At 43.2% G+C, this 17,478-nt stretch overlaps 1 protein-coding gene across 2 annotated transcripts in view; it reads right to left on the bottom strand.

Moving 5' to 3' along the window:
* The window catches only part of epha8 (eph receptor A8), a 142,025-nt gene that overhangs the window by 97,297 nt on the left and 27,250 nt on the right, over positions 1-17,478 (bottom strand). For both annotated transcript variants that reach the window (XM_071203044.1, XM_034082881.1), the window contains exon 2: positions 7,076-7,140. In XM_071203044.1, coding sequence (XP_071059145.1) covers positions 7,076-7,140 — 65 coding nt within the window. The remainder of the gene's footprint in view (positions 1-7,075; positions 7,141-17,478) is intronic.

Below are 17,478 nucleotides of genomic sequence, written 5' to 3'. Positions count from 1 at the left end.
GGTGTTGTAGCTGAGATTCTTCCCGTTCCAATGATGTATGGCAGGGGTCTTCAACTAAAATTCAACGAGGTCCAGTTAGAGAAAATGTCCCCATGCAAAGGTCCGGAACATCAAAATGTCTAAGTTGCTTCATGAATTAGTGTGATATATATTGAAGTAGCTGCAGCTTTATCAACGTCTGCATGTAATCAACAGCTGACTGCCAATCAAATAAAGAAAGTACAATTCAAAAACAATTAACAATTAACATTAAATACTGTGGATATGTGTAATGTTCCTCTCGGGCTGCATTTACAAATAAAATAGAGAAAATAAATAAAATAGCTTTTGAAAATGTGTGCATCTTAAAAGTGCTTAATTTTAGATAAATAAAATAAAGTGTAGCAGCAGCTTGAGTTTCCCTTTTTCTTTGTTAACCGTTTCACATCATGACTCAACAGTTTCAGACGATTATAGAACAATATCAGTCTTTACACATCATAGCAATTGAACAGTCCCTCACTCACTTTGTTTTATTCAGTGTGAGAATTGAGCTGGAGCTTGTCCTGCCAGGAGTTTAGATCTGGGCTGACATGGAGTCAGGGCCATTCTCATACACATGCAGGTGCTCATTGGTTACAGAGATGCAAACACGGGTATGGTGAAAAAAGAGAGAACTATTCGAAGCAGGAACAAAACAGCGTAATATACCATCTGACAAAGGCCTGTGCTGTAATGCTTCAATTAACTGCTATTCTTTATAATATACTCAGATCAATAGGAGACAGAGATGTTAAGTTATAAATCAAGGGTTTTTATTATTATTTACAGCAGGGGTGGGGAACCTTTTTCCTTTCAATTTTTACAACATCCTCCGAGGGTCGTACAAATGATTGAACTCAACCTCTGCTTAAAAAAACTAAAATCACAGCCCATATATTTGGCCTTTCTTTTATGCTGTGCAAAGAAAAAGCAACCTCTTAATCCAGATATCTCACCATGACTCACGCATGCATGCATGTGCACGGTTGTGGCATGACCACCAACACAGAAAGATATGGACACAAGATGTGTGCAAATGTATTTAGTATCCTATCCATGTGAACATGATTTAAGTGGGGGGGTGACCTAACCTCCTCTAGGGGGGTCCGGGGGCATGCTCCCCCGGGAAGATTTATTTTTAAATATTGAAGTTAAAAGCATCAATCTGGTGCACTTTGAGAGCAACATTAAGAGATCTATGGATACATCTCTCAACACCCATATGAAACAGAACTGGAAGCAGATTTTTCTTTTTGGATATTTTTACAAATCACTCCCCTTTTAAACTCTATTCTTGTTATTTTTAACAACTTTTTTGTTACTGTCATATAGTATTTTATACCTGTTTTTCATTAATAACTATAATGATCATATCAAGGTGTGCCTTAACCTCACTGAGCTGAGGTTATGTGAGCCTCTCAGGAGAGAGCTCTCTTCCACCTGGTTGCAGAAAAGCTCTTTAAATTCGTTAGCATAGCTAGCTAACCAGATGCTAATAACAACAGATCGCCACTGTGCTTACAACTAAAGACACAGCCACGCAAACACTGCGGCATGTGTACGGCTCCTTATGGGTATTGCAATATTTGAAGAGCTGGAGCGGCGTTCCGGTGCTCTCTGTCAGCACTCCTTTCAGACGAGACATATACCACGTGAAGACACGTTACGCTCGTGTTGTGTTCAAGGAACCTGTCCTTGGCCAGGAAAAACAGGTACTCGCTTGTTTAATTATTTTTGCCGTCTAGATTTCTTCTTCTTTTTTGAAGTGAGAAGTTGTCCGTCAGTCAGACTGACGGACGGACTCCCCCCACCCCCCACCCCCAAAACGAAAATTCTTCGGTTCTCCACGAATTACACAAGTCACCCAAATCAACGTTAAAAAAGCGGGAGGCGCCGAAAAATCCCCTATTAATGTATTGATTATAGCTCCGGGTCCGTATAGGTCGGCGTCTGGGTCCGGATCCGGACCGCGGTCCGCCTGTTGCCGACCCCTGATGTATGGGATGTATTGATTTGATACAAGCAAATGAGTGTTTCATTGTGTACTTTCAACTAGTATACGGTCCGGACCCACCGGTGGGCCCATCAAGTTCAGCATTCACTGTGATGAATATAAAATAAGACACTGATACTGTGTCCCTCAGGGGCCTCTTCCTGGTCTATTGACAGTTGGTCAGGCTCATAGTCTGGATCGCTGTTGTCTTCCATTTCTGAGACATTGTCCTCTACAGTATGTCTGGTTCAATCTCCTCTTCATCTGGTTCAAAACATTTGTCCAGAGCCTCTCTGACAGAAAATCGCCTAATCGGTCGCCTACACATTGTGTTCCCGTAACTTAGAGTAAATTGCTTTGTCTGGAAGGTGTGGGGGGACATAGGCACAAGGTGTGTGTGTGTGTGTGTGTGTGTGTGTGTGTGTGTGTGTGTGTGTGTGTGTGTGTGTGTGTGTGTGTGTGTGTGTGTGTGTGTGTGTGTGTGTGTGTTGTGTGTGTGTGTGTGTGTGTGTGTGTGTGTGTGTGTGTGTGTGTGTGTGTGTGTGTGTGTGTGTGTGTGTGTGTGTGTGTGTGTGTGTGTGTGTGTGTGTGTGTGCGTGTGTGTGTGTGTGTGTGTGTGTGTGGCGGTCAACCTAAAACATCATGGGTGTTTCACTGTTGAATAAATCACAAAAGAATCAATGCAGGTGGCGTTCATCAGCTGAATATGTTCAGAGGTGTGGAGGATAACATAAGTCATGAGGTCTTGAGGCAATTGGATGAAAAACACAATATTTATGATCAAAAACAAAGTAACTTGATCACTTTTGACCCGAAACGCGAGAGAAGGGTCAAGTGAAAGTGCTTTGCAACCTCTATTCCCATTAAATCATGTAAACACCCTGTAGGGAATATTTACACTGCTGCTGTCACATCTAATAATTTATAACAACATTGTGCAAGACCTTCAAAGTTACCATTTCAGAATGTAATATAACTTATGACTTAAGTTAATTCATTATAAGATAAACCACACTGTGCCATTAGAGAAGAAACGTAACATGAATAATGAGATGTCTTTTTTTATGCTTAGCGCCGGGAGAAGCAGAGAGGACGTTTTTTCCTTTGACCTCACCTTCTTAACTGTGTGACTTTGTTTAATGAGTACTCCTTAACCAGAGGGTTGGGATTGGCAATATGTATAGGTTTAACCCTTAGATAGCTTAACTAATGTATTATCGTGGATGGATATTGGATGGATGGATATTGTTTACTCAATGGAGGATGGATCCAAAGCCCTTAATGGGCAGGCGCCATCTTACCTTAAAGAACTCATTATACCCTACTGGCCTACTAGGGCATTGCGCTCCAAGAATGCAGGGTTGTTGGTTGTTCCTAGAGTCTCTAAAAGTACAATGGGAGCCAGAGCCTTTTCTTATCAAGCTCCACATTTGTGGAATCAGCTTCCAGTTTGTGTTCGGGCGGCAGACACCCTATTTTTTTAAGAGTGCGCTTAAGACCTTCCTTTTTGATAAAGCTTATAGTTAGGGCTGATTAGATTCAGCCCCTAGTTTTGCTGATATAGGCTTAGTTTGTCGGGGGACATCTCACTTCTTCCTTCTCTCTGTCTGTACCTGTGTCCTCTCATGTTCCGATTAACCCAGCTTCCCCAAATGTCTTTCTTTTTGGTGTCTATATACGCTGGGATCCGGAGTCATGGATGATCCTGCGGTCCTGTGTCCTGGATCTTGAGTCGTGGCTGTGGTCCTGGATCATCGGTCCTGGATGGATATCCTCGTGGATTCATCTTCCTATTATACACACATGCATTTCAAAACATTTGGACTACCTATGTTGCAAATGTATTATCTTTTCAATTTACACACGGCATCTATTGCACGTCTGTCCGTCCTGGGAGAGGGATCCCTCCTCTGCTGCTCTCCCTGAGGTTTCTCCCATGTTCCCTTTAAACTGTGGGTTTTCTCTGGAAGTTTTTCCTTGTACGATGTGAGGGTCTGAGGACAGAGGGTCTAAGGACAGAGAGTCTAAGGACAGAGGGTCAAAGGACAGAGGGTGTCGTATTGTCATACTGATATTCTGTACACACTGTGAAGACCACTGAGACAAATGTAACATTTGTGATATTGGGCTATATAAATAAACATTGATTGATTGATTGATTGATTGATTGATTGATTGATTGATTGATTGATTGATTGATTGATTGGTTGATTGATTGATTGATCTCAAAACTCTTGATTCTAGAACAGCAGAGGATAAATCTTGACATTTTCCAAATTATGGCATTTCCAATTGTCAAGAAACAATAACCGGATTGTGAATGAAACCCTATTTTTCTGTCACACACACATGTTCAGAGCCCCCGGTACTGGGGGCCCGCTCCAAGTACTGGTCAACACTCCTTACTAACGTCTGTTCGGAGAATTGAACATAGCAAGGCAACAGCTGAAATCTTCTATATAATATACTTTTATTTCCTAATTGTTAATGGATCATTTTGAGGGTGTTGGATCGGTGTGTCGTGTGTAGTGCGTGGTGAATTAATGCACACAGGGAGGGGGTTTGGACACATCCTTTGCTTCCAAATAACAACCTGTACAATTATTTCACTTCAGAATCTCTTCAATACAATAAGACAAAAACGTCGGTATAAAAACTGATGAGTAAAAAACTTCATACAGCTTAAATCATTGGCATATCCTTATTTATCAGGCTATTCTTGTTGGTTTTCCACCTTAACTATAGATTTATATCAGAGCTCATTGGACTTTTTTATTAACTTTACCAAAGGTCCACTTCTTTGTATGATGACATTTCTCACTGTGACCATGATATCTGTTCTTTGTTGTGTTGAATGTAACTGTGCTGTATCTTGGCCAGGACTCTCCAGTTCAAGAGACTTCTCAAAAATGAAACAAAACAATTGTATTCACCAACCCCTTTGTCATTTAGCACAATATGCTAATGTGCCCTAACCCTAATGCCACAAAGCCACGCTACTGCTGTAAATCCATTCAATCAAACGCAGGAGCTCAGTGAAAATATGTCTCCCATCAACTTAGGGGTGAATATCGCTGACATTGTTGAACTGAAATGAGACACGGGACACCACGGGGCTGAGTGTGTGTGATCTAGATGTTATGAGATTCACTTCTCACGCTGATTTTACACAGAACGAGTCATTTTGCTCAGAACTCTAATCCAGTTCTTCCGGCTCTTTTCCTGGGGACTTGAAAGACAACCCATCTGTTCCTGCTGGCCGCCGTTCAATCGCTCCGCCGTCTGTCGTGCGGGCTGGAGGTGAGTTAAATGTTTCTATCGCTCCACTGACAGTCGGGGGAGTCGGGGACACGGTGGCTTTCTCGCCGCCACAAAGATCACGGCTGGAGTCCTAATTCATCACCCCGGGCATCGTCATGTGGCATTACAATATGCTAATGTCGCAACGCCGTGCCCTCGCTGTCACCTCGCTCTTCCCCTTTCATCTTTCTCCCTCTTCCCTCTCCTCTTCCTCCCCTAAGGGGGTGTAGGCTCTCCCCCTACTGTGATTTCCACCTTGCTGACAATATGTTGAAAAGTGACGTCTGAATTAGGGGAGTGTTGCGTGCCGTCTGACTGCAATGGAGGAACTCGTAATTAGCCTGTCGTGTCAGTGGTTACAGACGGATTCCTTATCGTAAGCACAGCTTGAAAACCCCCGCCTCACATGCGTGGAGTTGGGATACAAATAGGAGTGTTTTTGCAAAAGGTGTCTCTTTGTGGTGGAAATGTGTGCAGTTGGGTTTTCACAGAAATATTCTTCAATGAGGACCCAGGAAATATGCTGAGGTGAATAGGTGTTGATTAGAGGTAGGTTCGACGAATCTAACTCCTCATGCAAACATGATGAATACATTTCAAATAGGCACAACATAATGGATCGCGCATTCATGACTAAACGTTTAAACCCTCGACCCCTCCAGGTGGCTTCTCCAGAGAGACATACAAATACAAAACAAGTTTTACAAAGTTGCCATGCCGTCTTTACAAACTTCAAACATTTATTTATTGACTGAATACACCAACAAAATATTCATAGTCAGAAAATGAGACTTTGGTTAAAACCAACCTATCCCCCAAATGACCAAAACCCGAGTTTTCAACATGAATCCACGAGTATCTCAGAATACAGGGTTGCATACAGTGTGGGGGGTAATCGGGGGGGGGTCCCCATCTCCCGATTATTGCGCAATATACTGGTCGAAGATTTCTCAATATGTAGTAGGCCTCCTATACAATATTCCATGGATGCAAGCCAAGACAATCGGTAGTCTATAGCAGCGTTTCTCAACCGGGACATCTTCAGGAGTGCCGTCAAATAATTCTATATTCTGACGTTCATATGAATGAACGTATACGTGACCGTTAAAGAGCCGTCTGTTTTCCATTCCATGCGAGGAAATGCTTTTGCAAAATAGAAGATATTTGTGAATAAATGTTTTTTGAATTATGAATACTGGAAGCTTAAACACATTTTAGTGACCATTGCAAGTGACAAATAAATATTATAATTTCAGACCCCCCTCAAATGTAGCTGTTGAGACTTTCAGGGGGGCTCAGGTGTTAATCAGGGGGGTTGAGCTCCCGCGGACCCCCCCGTAATTCGCACACTGGTTGTATATATATAATAGTTTCTGTGATCAGTTGATACGTTTGCTTTGTTGAGAGATTAATTAACCAACGCAAAAGTGACTCACACTGACCTGTAAAATGTATACTTCTCTTAAAGTCAACTTTCTAGACATGTGGCGAAAAAAGCCAATAATAACAAAGACAAGAAATACAGATGTTCCATTGTTTTGGTTCTTCCTATGAATACGCCTTGAGCCCACTCTTAATATGACTTTCTCAAAATGGTGTCTCGGTAACAGTCATCATGTCATCTGAATATTTGGAGAACAACAACAATAAGGATATCGTTGCAAAGCTAAGAATCTCCTCTTTCCAACAGTGAGTGTAACTTAACATGTCATGGGGTCAAAGTGACTGATTTTGATAGAGTATGTTTCATTTTGTTCTTACCCCATGCGACGGGTACGTCAGCCAGCCCCAGTCTCCGCTGATGGTCGTCGTGTCGAGTAGGTTCACTAGAGACAGAAACAACAGGAAGTGATGAGCTTTAAATCATTGTTTTTGCCGTCCTCATCCATCCATCCTGTCCTTCACCAACATCGTCTGTCACACACACACACACACACACACCTGTCTGATAGCTGTGACTGAAAAGGCAGGACGGTCGTCACGGCGACTCTGAGCCAGGTGTCACAGCGTGTGATGTCACCTTGACCTGGTTCACCTTCAGAGCCCTTTGAGCTGGGACCTCGGCAGGCCACAACTAGATCAGGAAACCAAGCGTTTACCGCCAAAGAATGAACGCTGACTGGCAACTCCGTCAATGCTACGTCTGTCCTTTTCATACTCAAGGTCAGGAACAAAAACGAGCACATGAGAAAACAACATTATCTCGGCTGTAACATTGAATAAAAAACAACAACTATGAACAATGGCATGGTAGTGACCTGTCAATCACAAGGTAGCTACCCTTTTGTCATAGACACCATAGCATTACGTTTCTCTGAGGTATCAAACTAAATGAAAAGTAGGGTCATTTCCTCATAGACCTCTATCCAGACTGACTTATTGTGTAACTGAAACAGGCCCCTCCCCCTGCTGGCTATTATAATTAATACATGGTAAACGCACTTCCACCTCAGCTCCACTTTGCAGACTCTGAAGTTAACCTATCTCTAAGAATTCATGTTCTTCCACTCGCTCCCTTCCTTATCCTCTCTGTATACTAAGTAAGTCCAAAAACAAGCGGCAACATGTTTCACTTGAGACACCTCTTTGCCTTAATTTCACCGAGAGCACATTGGCATCATTACGCATAATAATTTAAATGTACTTCAAATTCTGTCTGTGCCCACCTTAGGATCTGAATGGCAGGGTATTACAGGAAAGAGAGATACACTGACGAGGAAGAAGTGGATGGAGAACTTAATGAACCACTAATTTTACCCACTGGCAGATTGTGTGTGTGTGTGTGTGTGTGTGTGTGTGTGTGTGTGTGTGTGTGTGTGTGTGTGTGTGTGTGTGTGTGTGTGTGTGTGTGTGTGTGTGTGTGTGTGTGTGTGTGTGTGTGTGTGTGTGTGTGTGTGTGTGTGTGTGTGTGTGTGTGTGTGTGTGTGTGTGTGTGTGTGTGTGCGCGCGCGTGCGTGCGTGCGTGTGATCTCGGCCTCAGGGCAGCTTGTCAGGCAGCCCAGTGATGTCCCCAACATTAGAATGAGTTTAACAAAACCCTTCACACTCCTCTCATCCTTCATCCTTCTGTCTGACTCTTGCTCTCGCCCTGTCTCTCCTGCATGTTAAAGCTGTGCATCGTGTTGCCTTGAAGCAGGAAGTGAACTGAACCCCCCCCCCCCCCCCTCCCCCGCAGTCTGGATGCTTTATACTGATTAGTTTCTAGATACACTGTTATTATTTAAAACGACTTCAAATTTATTGCAAACTGACAGTGAACATATTTTCCATTGGATTATTTCCCTGTAGAGCAGACTGTGTTTGACTGCCTTTTGACGTCCCGGGAAATACTTATTGCACCTGCAAGTAAGGAAAAACGATAAATGTGCAGCGAGACAGTCATGCACATTATCCCGCTTATTACGTGGCTTCATACAAAATAAACGAACAACTTGACTCATAATATTGATTTTTAAATAATTGTATCGCTTCCACTAAGATCAAATAGTCGGGAAAACTAATGTGTGTTGTCTGCAGCTGAAGTTAAAGTGACAGTATTTTTTTCTGCGAAATGATATCACTGCACATACTGTAGTCCCTTGATCAGAGTGTCCTTAGCAACGGTCTACTCTCCTTAGCAACAGTCTTCTCTCCTTAGCAACAATCTGCTAACAAAAGATAACAGACCTCTGGAAGGTCCAAATTGACCAATCAGAATCAAGTATTCTAAGCTGTGTAATAAGGATGGAACAACACACACCTGTATGAATCTTTTACATGTGGCCACTAAGAAGGAGAAGTAACATCACAGGCTCTTTCTCAAGTTTTCTATATCAAACTCAAAAAAAGGTTTGAGACAAGCTTGAGTTAAGGAATCTTTGATATTCTCTTACATTTGTACTGGAACACCAGAAATTGACAATCTATTTACATCCTCAAAATGAAATAATGATAACTGTTGGTTTTGTTTATATTAAAGGTGGGGTAGGTAATTTTGGAGAAACCAGCTCGAGTGCGCTAGAATTTGAAAATCTGCCACTTCCTCACAGAGCCCCTCCTCCAACACACACGAACGCGCACATGACCAATGAGGGCACGAGATCAGTCTGTGCCCCGATGGAAGGCTGACAGGCAGGTAGGCCATCCAGTTACTTTAGCCGGCTCAGATGATTGGTCGTGCTTTTTACAGCGCCAAGGCTTCCACAGATGACATGTTTAATGTATTTGTTGTCAAAGCACTTCAGATATTCATTGCTATCGGGATGTTAAGAGCATTACATGGATAATAATTAGGAGGGAGCAAAGGACCATGGGATCAATGACACACTTCTTATTAAAAGTATTCCAGGTAGAGGCTCGAGATATCAGGAGTCAGCCATTCTAAAAATAATGAGTTTTTATAGCAAGCGGCCGTGCCAGCAAACTGAGCACAGGGCGCTTGTTGTTTGCAAACCTGCTCAGAGACAGAGAAGAGATCTGAGCTCTGTTCGTCCAACACTAACCACTGCTGCTGGTTCAGAGGAAGGTGGTGCTCGATGTGTCCCATCCTGTGGGTCAACAAGTGTCTCCGCCCACGGTGCGCCCAGGCAAAAAGGATGTAGCAGTAATGGGGATGGAGTACTCTTGTCTGCTCCACTTCACGGTTTTAGGCTAATAAGACGAGAGTATTTTTCGATACAAATCTTGTCGAGTGGAGCCTTGTAATGTCTCCGTGCAGAGATGGTGCTTCCCGCATAAACAAACGCTCACGTGGCGCAATTAGCTGCCGCTTCTAATTTGGGCGCCGGGCCACGGAGGAGGGCAGTGGGTCAGAACACACAGACAGATGGCAGTGCCGCCGTCCTCCCATCCATTCCTCACCCGTCTCCCAGCCCTCTCTCTCTGCTCCCCCCCCCCCCCCGAGGCACTGACGTCCTGTCGCCTCATGTTGATGATGCGATGGCCTCTCGCTCCCTAGCCAAGGTCACAAATGGATGCCACCAATTACGCTCCTCTGAGTGCTCTTCACCGGCCCACCAAAGTGACATAATGATAGCGGCATGCTGGCACAAGTGGATTTAATAATTCTTCCATGCACCGAGGGAATTTCTCTCTGCTATACTGTTATTATTAAAGGACCGACAAATACATCCGAAAACATCTGAGGCCCCGCAACACGCTGAGTGAAGATTCACGAGCCGTTCCCAGTGGTATTAATTTAATTTCCACCGAAATGAGAAATCCCCCTGTCTTTGAAGGTGGTGGGAGCCATTTATCTCATTTGCTCGAGCTGTCTGAATTATGACTTGTATACAAGCGACGGAGTTTAGAGGCATGTTCGCTGCTTTGCTTTAATATGACAGAGGACAGGCCATAATTAGCATGTGGTGTTTTGCCCCGCGCCTCGCAGTTCTTATCATCCCTCATGCAGGAAGCGGAGCCCGAATCTCTCTGTCACGCTGTATCCCATGGTTTTGTTTCTGACCTTTGACTTCAACAGCTAATCAGCTCGCTTCTCCCTCGCTGCGAGCTGGACCCCTCGTCAAAAAGACAACTGTTTACGAGGTCCCTGTTGAAATCAGGGCAACAGAAATTGCAAATGTCCTCCATTGCAGACTAAAAGCCACTTGTTTTACCGGCACCTCGGCCATTACACCACACACACAGGAAAAGGCGGTACTACATGGATTGGAGCTTAAATAATGCAGCAGCACTTCAAATAGTTTGGAAGACAACAGAACAATGTGACTTTATAAAAGAAGTTACCAAGATATTTTGGATCGAAAGTGATTTTATTTATAGGAAAACCTGCCTTTCATGAAGCGTAATCAGCCTACACGCCGATAATGAAACACGAGCACAGACTACAGTTTAAAAAAGTAGAAATAAAATAGTGTTTAATACACACAGTTAAGCTCACACGCACTATGTATGACACCTTGACCGATTAGCTCAAGATACTCTACTATAAATACGTAATAATAGATTTGAAGAGCGGTGGACCTCTAAAGAAAATAGTTCCTCCAACAATGAAACCCTGCAGCAGAGAAGAGGTTAAACTCTTTGTGTGGCGGTTGAGAGACCAAGTGCTTCTCCTCCAGGACTCTGGGCTTGAAATTGAGTTTGTTGCTGTTCTTTTCATAACACCGACCACCGACCTCCACCTCCACCACGTTCTCTGTGGCCCCCCCTCGCCGCCCTGACCACGACGTGGAGAGCGGCAAATGAAAAAGCTGCCCGCCGACTGGAGAGCTAGTTTTTGCTCAGAGACACGCCACATATTTCCCAGGGCGGTGGTCAACTTTCCCCCCTCCTCACTCTGGCCTGTAGGTGAACGTGTGTGTGTGTGTGTGTGTGTGTGTGTGTGTGTGTGTGTGTGTGTGTGTGTGTGTGTGTGTGTGTGTGTGTGTGTGTGTGTGTGTGTGTGTGTGTGTGTGTGTGTGTGTGTGTGTGTGTGTGTGTGTGTGCCCGCGGGCCGCCAATTATTGTCGTGGGCATGTATCGAATCAGCCAACGCTCTTGAAATGCTTTCACACACACACACACACACACACACACACACACACACACACACACACACACACACACACTATCTGTCCCTACAGTGGTCACGGTGCGGCTGAAGGAAGGAGGTGTGTGTCTGAAGTCAACACGGAAGAATTATGGGCTGTCTTGGAGGAAGTGGAGTCTGCCTGCAGCGGCGGTGGTGACTCCATACGGCTGACAGCAAAAAGTACGCCTTTAAAACAAAGGCGTACAGACACGAGGAGAGAAGGAGGTGGACGAGAGCAGATGCTCAAAACAAAACATTTCCACCTCGAGAGACACGGCCATACATTTGAAAGAATAAGTGCAGCCATTATGTGTCTGAACACACACAGTAACACACACAGTAACACACACAGTAACACACACAGTAACACACACAGTAACACACACAGTAACACACACAGTAACACACACAGTAACACACACATAACACACACATAACACACACAGTAACACACACAGTAACACACACAGTAACACACAGTAACACACACAGTAACACACACAGTAACACACACAGTAACACACACAATAACACACACAGTAACACACACAGTAACACACACAGTAACACACACAATAACACACATAGTAACACACACAATAACACACACAGTAACACACAGTAACACACACAGTAACACACAGTAACACACACATAACACACACAGTAACACACACAGTAACACACACAGTAACACACAGTAACACACACAGTAACACACACAGTAACACACACAAAACACACACAGTAACACACACAGTAACACACACAGTAACACACACAGTAACACACACAGTAACACACACAATAAACACACATAGTAACACACACAGTAACACACACAAACACACACAGTAACACACATAGTAACACACACAGTAACACACAGTAACACACACAGTAACACACACAGTAACACACACAGTAACACACAGTAACACACACAGTAACACACACAGTAACACACAGTAACACACAGTAACACACACAGTAACACACACAGTAACACACACAGTAACACACACAATAACACACACAGTAACACACACAGTAACACACACAGTAACACACACAATAACACACACAGTAACACACAATAACACACACAGTAACACACATAGTAACACACACATAACACACACACAGTAACACACACAGTAACACACACAGTAACACACACATAACACACACAGTAACACACACAGTAACACACACAGTAACACACACAGTAACACACATAGTAACACACACAGTAACACACAGTAACACACACAGTAACACACACAGTAACACACAGTAACACACACAATAACACACACAGTAACACACACAGTAACACACACAATAACACACACAGTAACACACACAGTAACACACATAGTAACACACAGTAACACACAGTAACACACACAGTAACACATAGTAACACACACAGTACACACACAGTAACACACAGTAACACACACAGTAACACACAGTAACACACAGTAACACACAGTAACACACACAGTAACACACACAGTAACACACACAATAACACACACAGTAACACACACAGTAAAACACACAGTAACACACACAGTAACACACACAGTAACACACACAGTAACACACAGTAACACACAGTAACACACACAGTAACACACACAGTAACACACACATAACACACACATAACACACACAATAACACACACAGTAACACACACAGTAACACACACAGTAACACACACATAACACACACATAACACACACAATAACACACACAGTAACACACACAGTAACACACACAGTAACACACACAATAACACACACAGTAACACACACAATAACACACACAGTAACACACACAATAACACACACAGTAACACACACAATAACACACACAATAACACACACAGTAACACACACAATAACACACACAATAACACACACAGTAACACACACAATAACACACACAATAACACACACAGTAACACAATTTTTGGAAACTAGTGAGACCAACGTTCAGCAAATGTACAGCCTGATAAACAACCAGTGCAGAGTAACTAAGTACATTTACTCAAGCACTGTACGTAAGTAGTTTGAGGGACTTGAGTATGTTGTGCTACTGTGTACTTCTACTCCACCACAGTTCAGAGGTGAATGGTGTACTTTTACTCCACTACATGTATTTAATACATTTAATGATGTGAAATATAATCAGGTGTTGAATCAGACTTGAGTTCCACCTGGAGTAAATCCACCAGCTACCCTGCAGTCTACAAAGCCATTCAGACTAGCTGCACCTTCACCAGCTCTGAGAACACTTTCATGATCAATCATTATAAAACATATCATATATATTATTCTGAGATGGACCAATCTGCACAACGACTACTTTCACTGTCTTTCACTATATTTAGATGAGAATACTTTTCTACTTCACTTGAGGAACATTTTGAATGCAGGACTTTTACTGTAACAGAGTATTCCTACACTCTGGTACTTCTACTTTTACTAAGTACAAGATCTGAGTACTTCTACTTTTACTCAAGTACAAGACCTGAGTACTTCTACTTTTACTCAAGTACAATATCTGAGTACTTCTACTTTTACTCAAGTACAAGACCTGAGTACTTCTACTTTTACTCAAGTACAATATCTGAGTACTTCTACTTTTACTCAAGTACAAGACCTGAGTACTTCTACTTTACTCAAGTACATTTAGCTGACGCTTTTATCCAAAGCGACTTACAATAAGTGCATTCGACCAGGAAGACACAACCTTGAAGAAAACAGAATCATATAAGTACATCAGGTTTCATAGAGCCAATCGTTTCAAGTGCTACTCAACTGGCTTTAGATAAGCCAGTCCTTTATTAGTATATAAGTGCTTTGTTAATAGTTCTATCGCTCGAGGTGGAGTCGAAAGAGATGAGTTTTCAGTCTGGAAGGTGTGTGAGCTTTCTGCTGTCCTGATGTCAATGGGAGCTCATTCCACCATCTTGGAGCCAGGATAGCAAACCCACGTGTTTTTGCTGATGGGAACTTGGGTCCCCCTCGCAGCGAGGGTGCAGCGAGTCGTTTGGTTGATGCAGAGCGAAGTGCACGTGCTGGGGTGTACGGTTTAACCATGTCCTGGATGTAGGAAGGGCCAGATCCATTCGCAGCATGGTACGCAAGTACCAGGGTCTTGAAGTGGATTCTAGCAGTTACCGGAAGCCAGTGGAGGGAGCGGAGGAGCGGCGTGGTGTGGGAGAATGTAGGAAGGTTGAAGACCAGACGAGCCGCTGCATTCTGGATGAGCTGCAGAGGTCGGATGGCACATGCAGGGAGACCAGCCAGGAGATCTGAGTACTTCTACTTTTACTCAAGTACAACATCTGAGTACTTCTACTTTTACTCAAGACCTTCTCCCACCACTGCAAACAACATATGTACACACACACACACACACACACACACACACACACACACACACACACACACACACACACACACACACACACACACACGGCTCTGGGTCCAGACAGGGACTTTGACAGCTGTGTAATTATCTCATCAACACTTCCCTTCTCTAACAAGCTTCTGCTTCTCTTCTCTCGACCAGAGGAGACGATAAAAGCCTTCACAGAGATGAGAGCAGCTCCACCCAAACACCCCATCCTCCCCTCTCTCATTGCAAACACACACACACACACACACACACACACACACACACACACACACACACACACACACACACACACACTAGTTGTGTTTTGCTCCAAAGTCCTTCACTAATTCCCAGCTCTCCCATGAGAACCAGAACGCATGGATAACTGACTGCTGCCTATTTTTCATAATTTCTTTACATATCTTTCATTAGTCAGACATTATGTGTTGGCAGCATTTCAAATCTCCGTCCAGAGGCAGGTAAGGAAGGTTTACAATTCAGAGTCACCTGTACAAAATGCAATCAGTAACCTACAGTAATCTAAGCATCGGAATATAAAAGATTTACCTCAATATAAAATGCAATGCAAACAAATACAAGTGAAGAGAAAGCGATAGGATGTGTTTTTGTTTTTATGTGAGACAGAACAATGTGACTTTAGAAAAGTACTTAAAGTATTATCCTACAGAACAGTACAGCTCACAGAGAGAACATCTGATCCTTTACAACGAACACTTACGGACATAATAACCCTGTAGTCTGATTACATGTGTGTTATGTCGCTGTGAGGGAATATCTCTTCGTTGTACCCTGATTAAATAATCCCGTTGCTCCCTAAACCTGTTCACATCGAGCTCTCACATGTTGAGCGTCCCCATATTCTGACGTTCGGTAAACAGTGAAAGCGTTTCTAATCTCACTCCCTTTCATCTCACGGGGAACACCTCTGCGGGTGACGAGTGTGCTGTGATAAGGCCCAACACGTGGGAGCAGACTCCAAGCTGTGATCCCACCCAACGCGCAGAACACCCGCTGCTGTCTCCGGACCCCGCGCGTGTCACCGCACATTACGCCACACCTATATTCTGTTAGCGGGTATGGTGTTGTTGTAAATCCTGCAAACTGGTAAATAAAGATGTCTGAATTACACTTTTAAATGATTTAGCATGCATAATAAACCTTTGGTTAATGGTCACACATGATCATATCAGCCGTATGAGACCCTGCTCACGAATGTATCTATCCATTATTATAACCTCTGAAGCATCTGTAACTCATGGATGATATGGAACGGGTTGCTATAAAAGAACACCGTTCTACACAGATATGACGTAGAAAATGTGTATTTATCATATGAATTCATTTTGCAATGGTTTTGCTGCTTTTAAATGATTTAAGGCAGTTTTAATTAATTAAATAATCAGACTCGATTACAGCTAGATATAGTTCAAACTGATTTTGAGATTGTGTAAAGTCACCGAGTCAGTGCATTAAATACCGTTTCTCTCCACTGCTGCTCCCCCTCTACACAGACCACTGTGTGTGTGTGTGTGTGTGTGTGTGTGTGTGTGTGTGTGTGTGTGTGTGTGTGTGTGTGTGTGTGTGTGTGTGTGTGTGTGTGTGTGTGTGTGTGTGTGTGTGTGCGTGCGTGCGTGCGTGCGTGCGTGCGTGTGTGTGTGTGTGTGCGTGCGCGTGTGTGTGTGTGTGTGTGGTGTGTGTGTGTGTGTGTGTGTGTGTGTGTGTGTGTGTGTGTGTGTGTGTGTGTGTGTGTGTGTGTGTGTGTGTGTGTGTGTGTGGTTTCTTTTTGGTTAATAAATACCAAATAAACTAACAATGTTGGTTTTAAGTGATATTGTTATTATGATACTGTGTTGCTGTTAGTGTTGACTTCCTGTCTGTCTTCTTCTATTGATTTCTCTGACGTCCAGCGCTTTGTCGTTTATCCTCTTTCCTTCTCTTGTTCTTTATTTCTTTTCTTTACTGGGGACAGTTTAGCCATCATGAATCCACCGTTCCTGCTCTCCCCAAATATAAAATGTGTATTTAGAAAAAGTATTGCATGGTGTTTTCCGACGGAGAAAAGCTAATATTTGTTATTTACAGCTGACTTGAAATTGATCGGACTACTTTTTGCGGATTGATATGACTGCACACAGTCCCTTGATCCTCCTTAGCAACGGTCTGTTCTCCTTAGCAATGGTCTGCTAGCGGAAATAAACAACCTCCGGAATGTCCAAA

This window comes from Pseudochaenichthys georgianus, chromosome 5 (genome assembly GCF_902827115.2).
Source record: "Pseudochaenichthys georgianus chromosome 5, fPseGeo1.2, whole genome shotgun sequence".
Classification (NCBI taxonomy): Eukaryota; Metazoa; Chordata; class Actinopteri; order Perciformes; family Channichthyidae; genus Pseudochaenichthys; species Pseudochaenichthys georgianus.
This window is presented reverse-complemented; position numbering and strand designations above follow the sequence as displayed.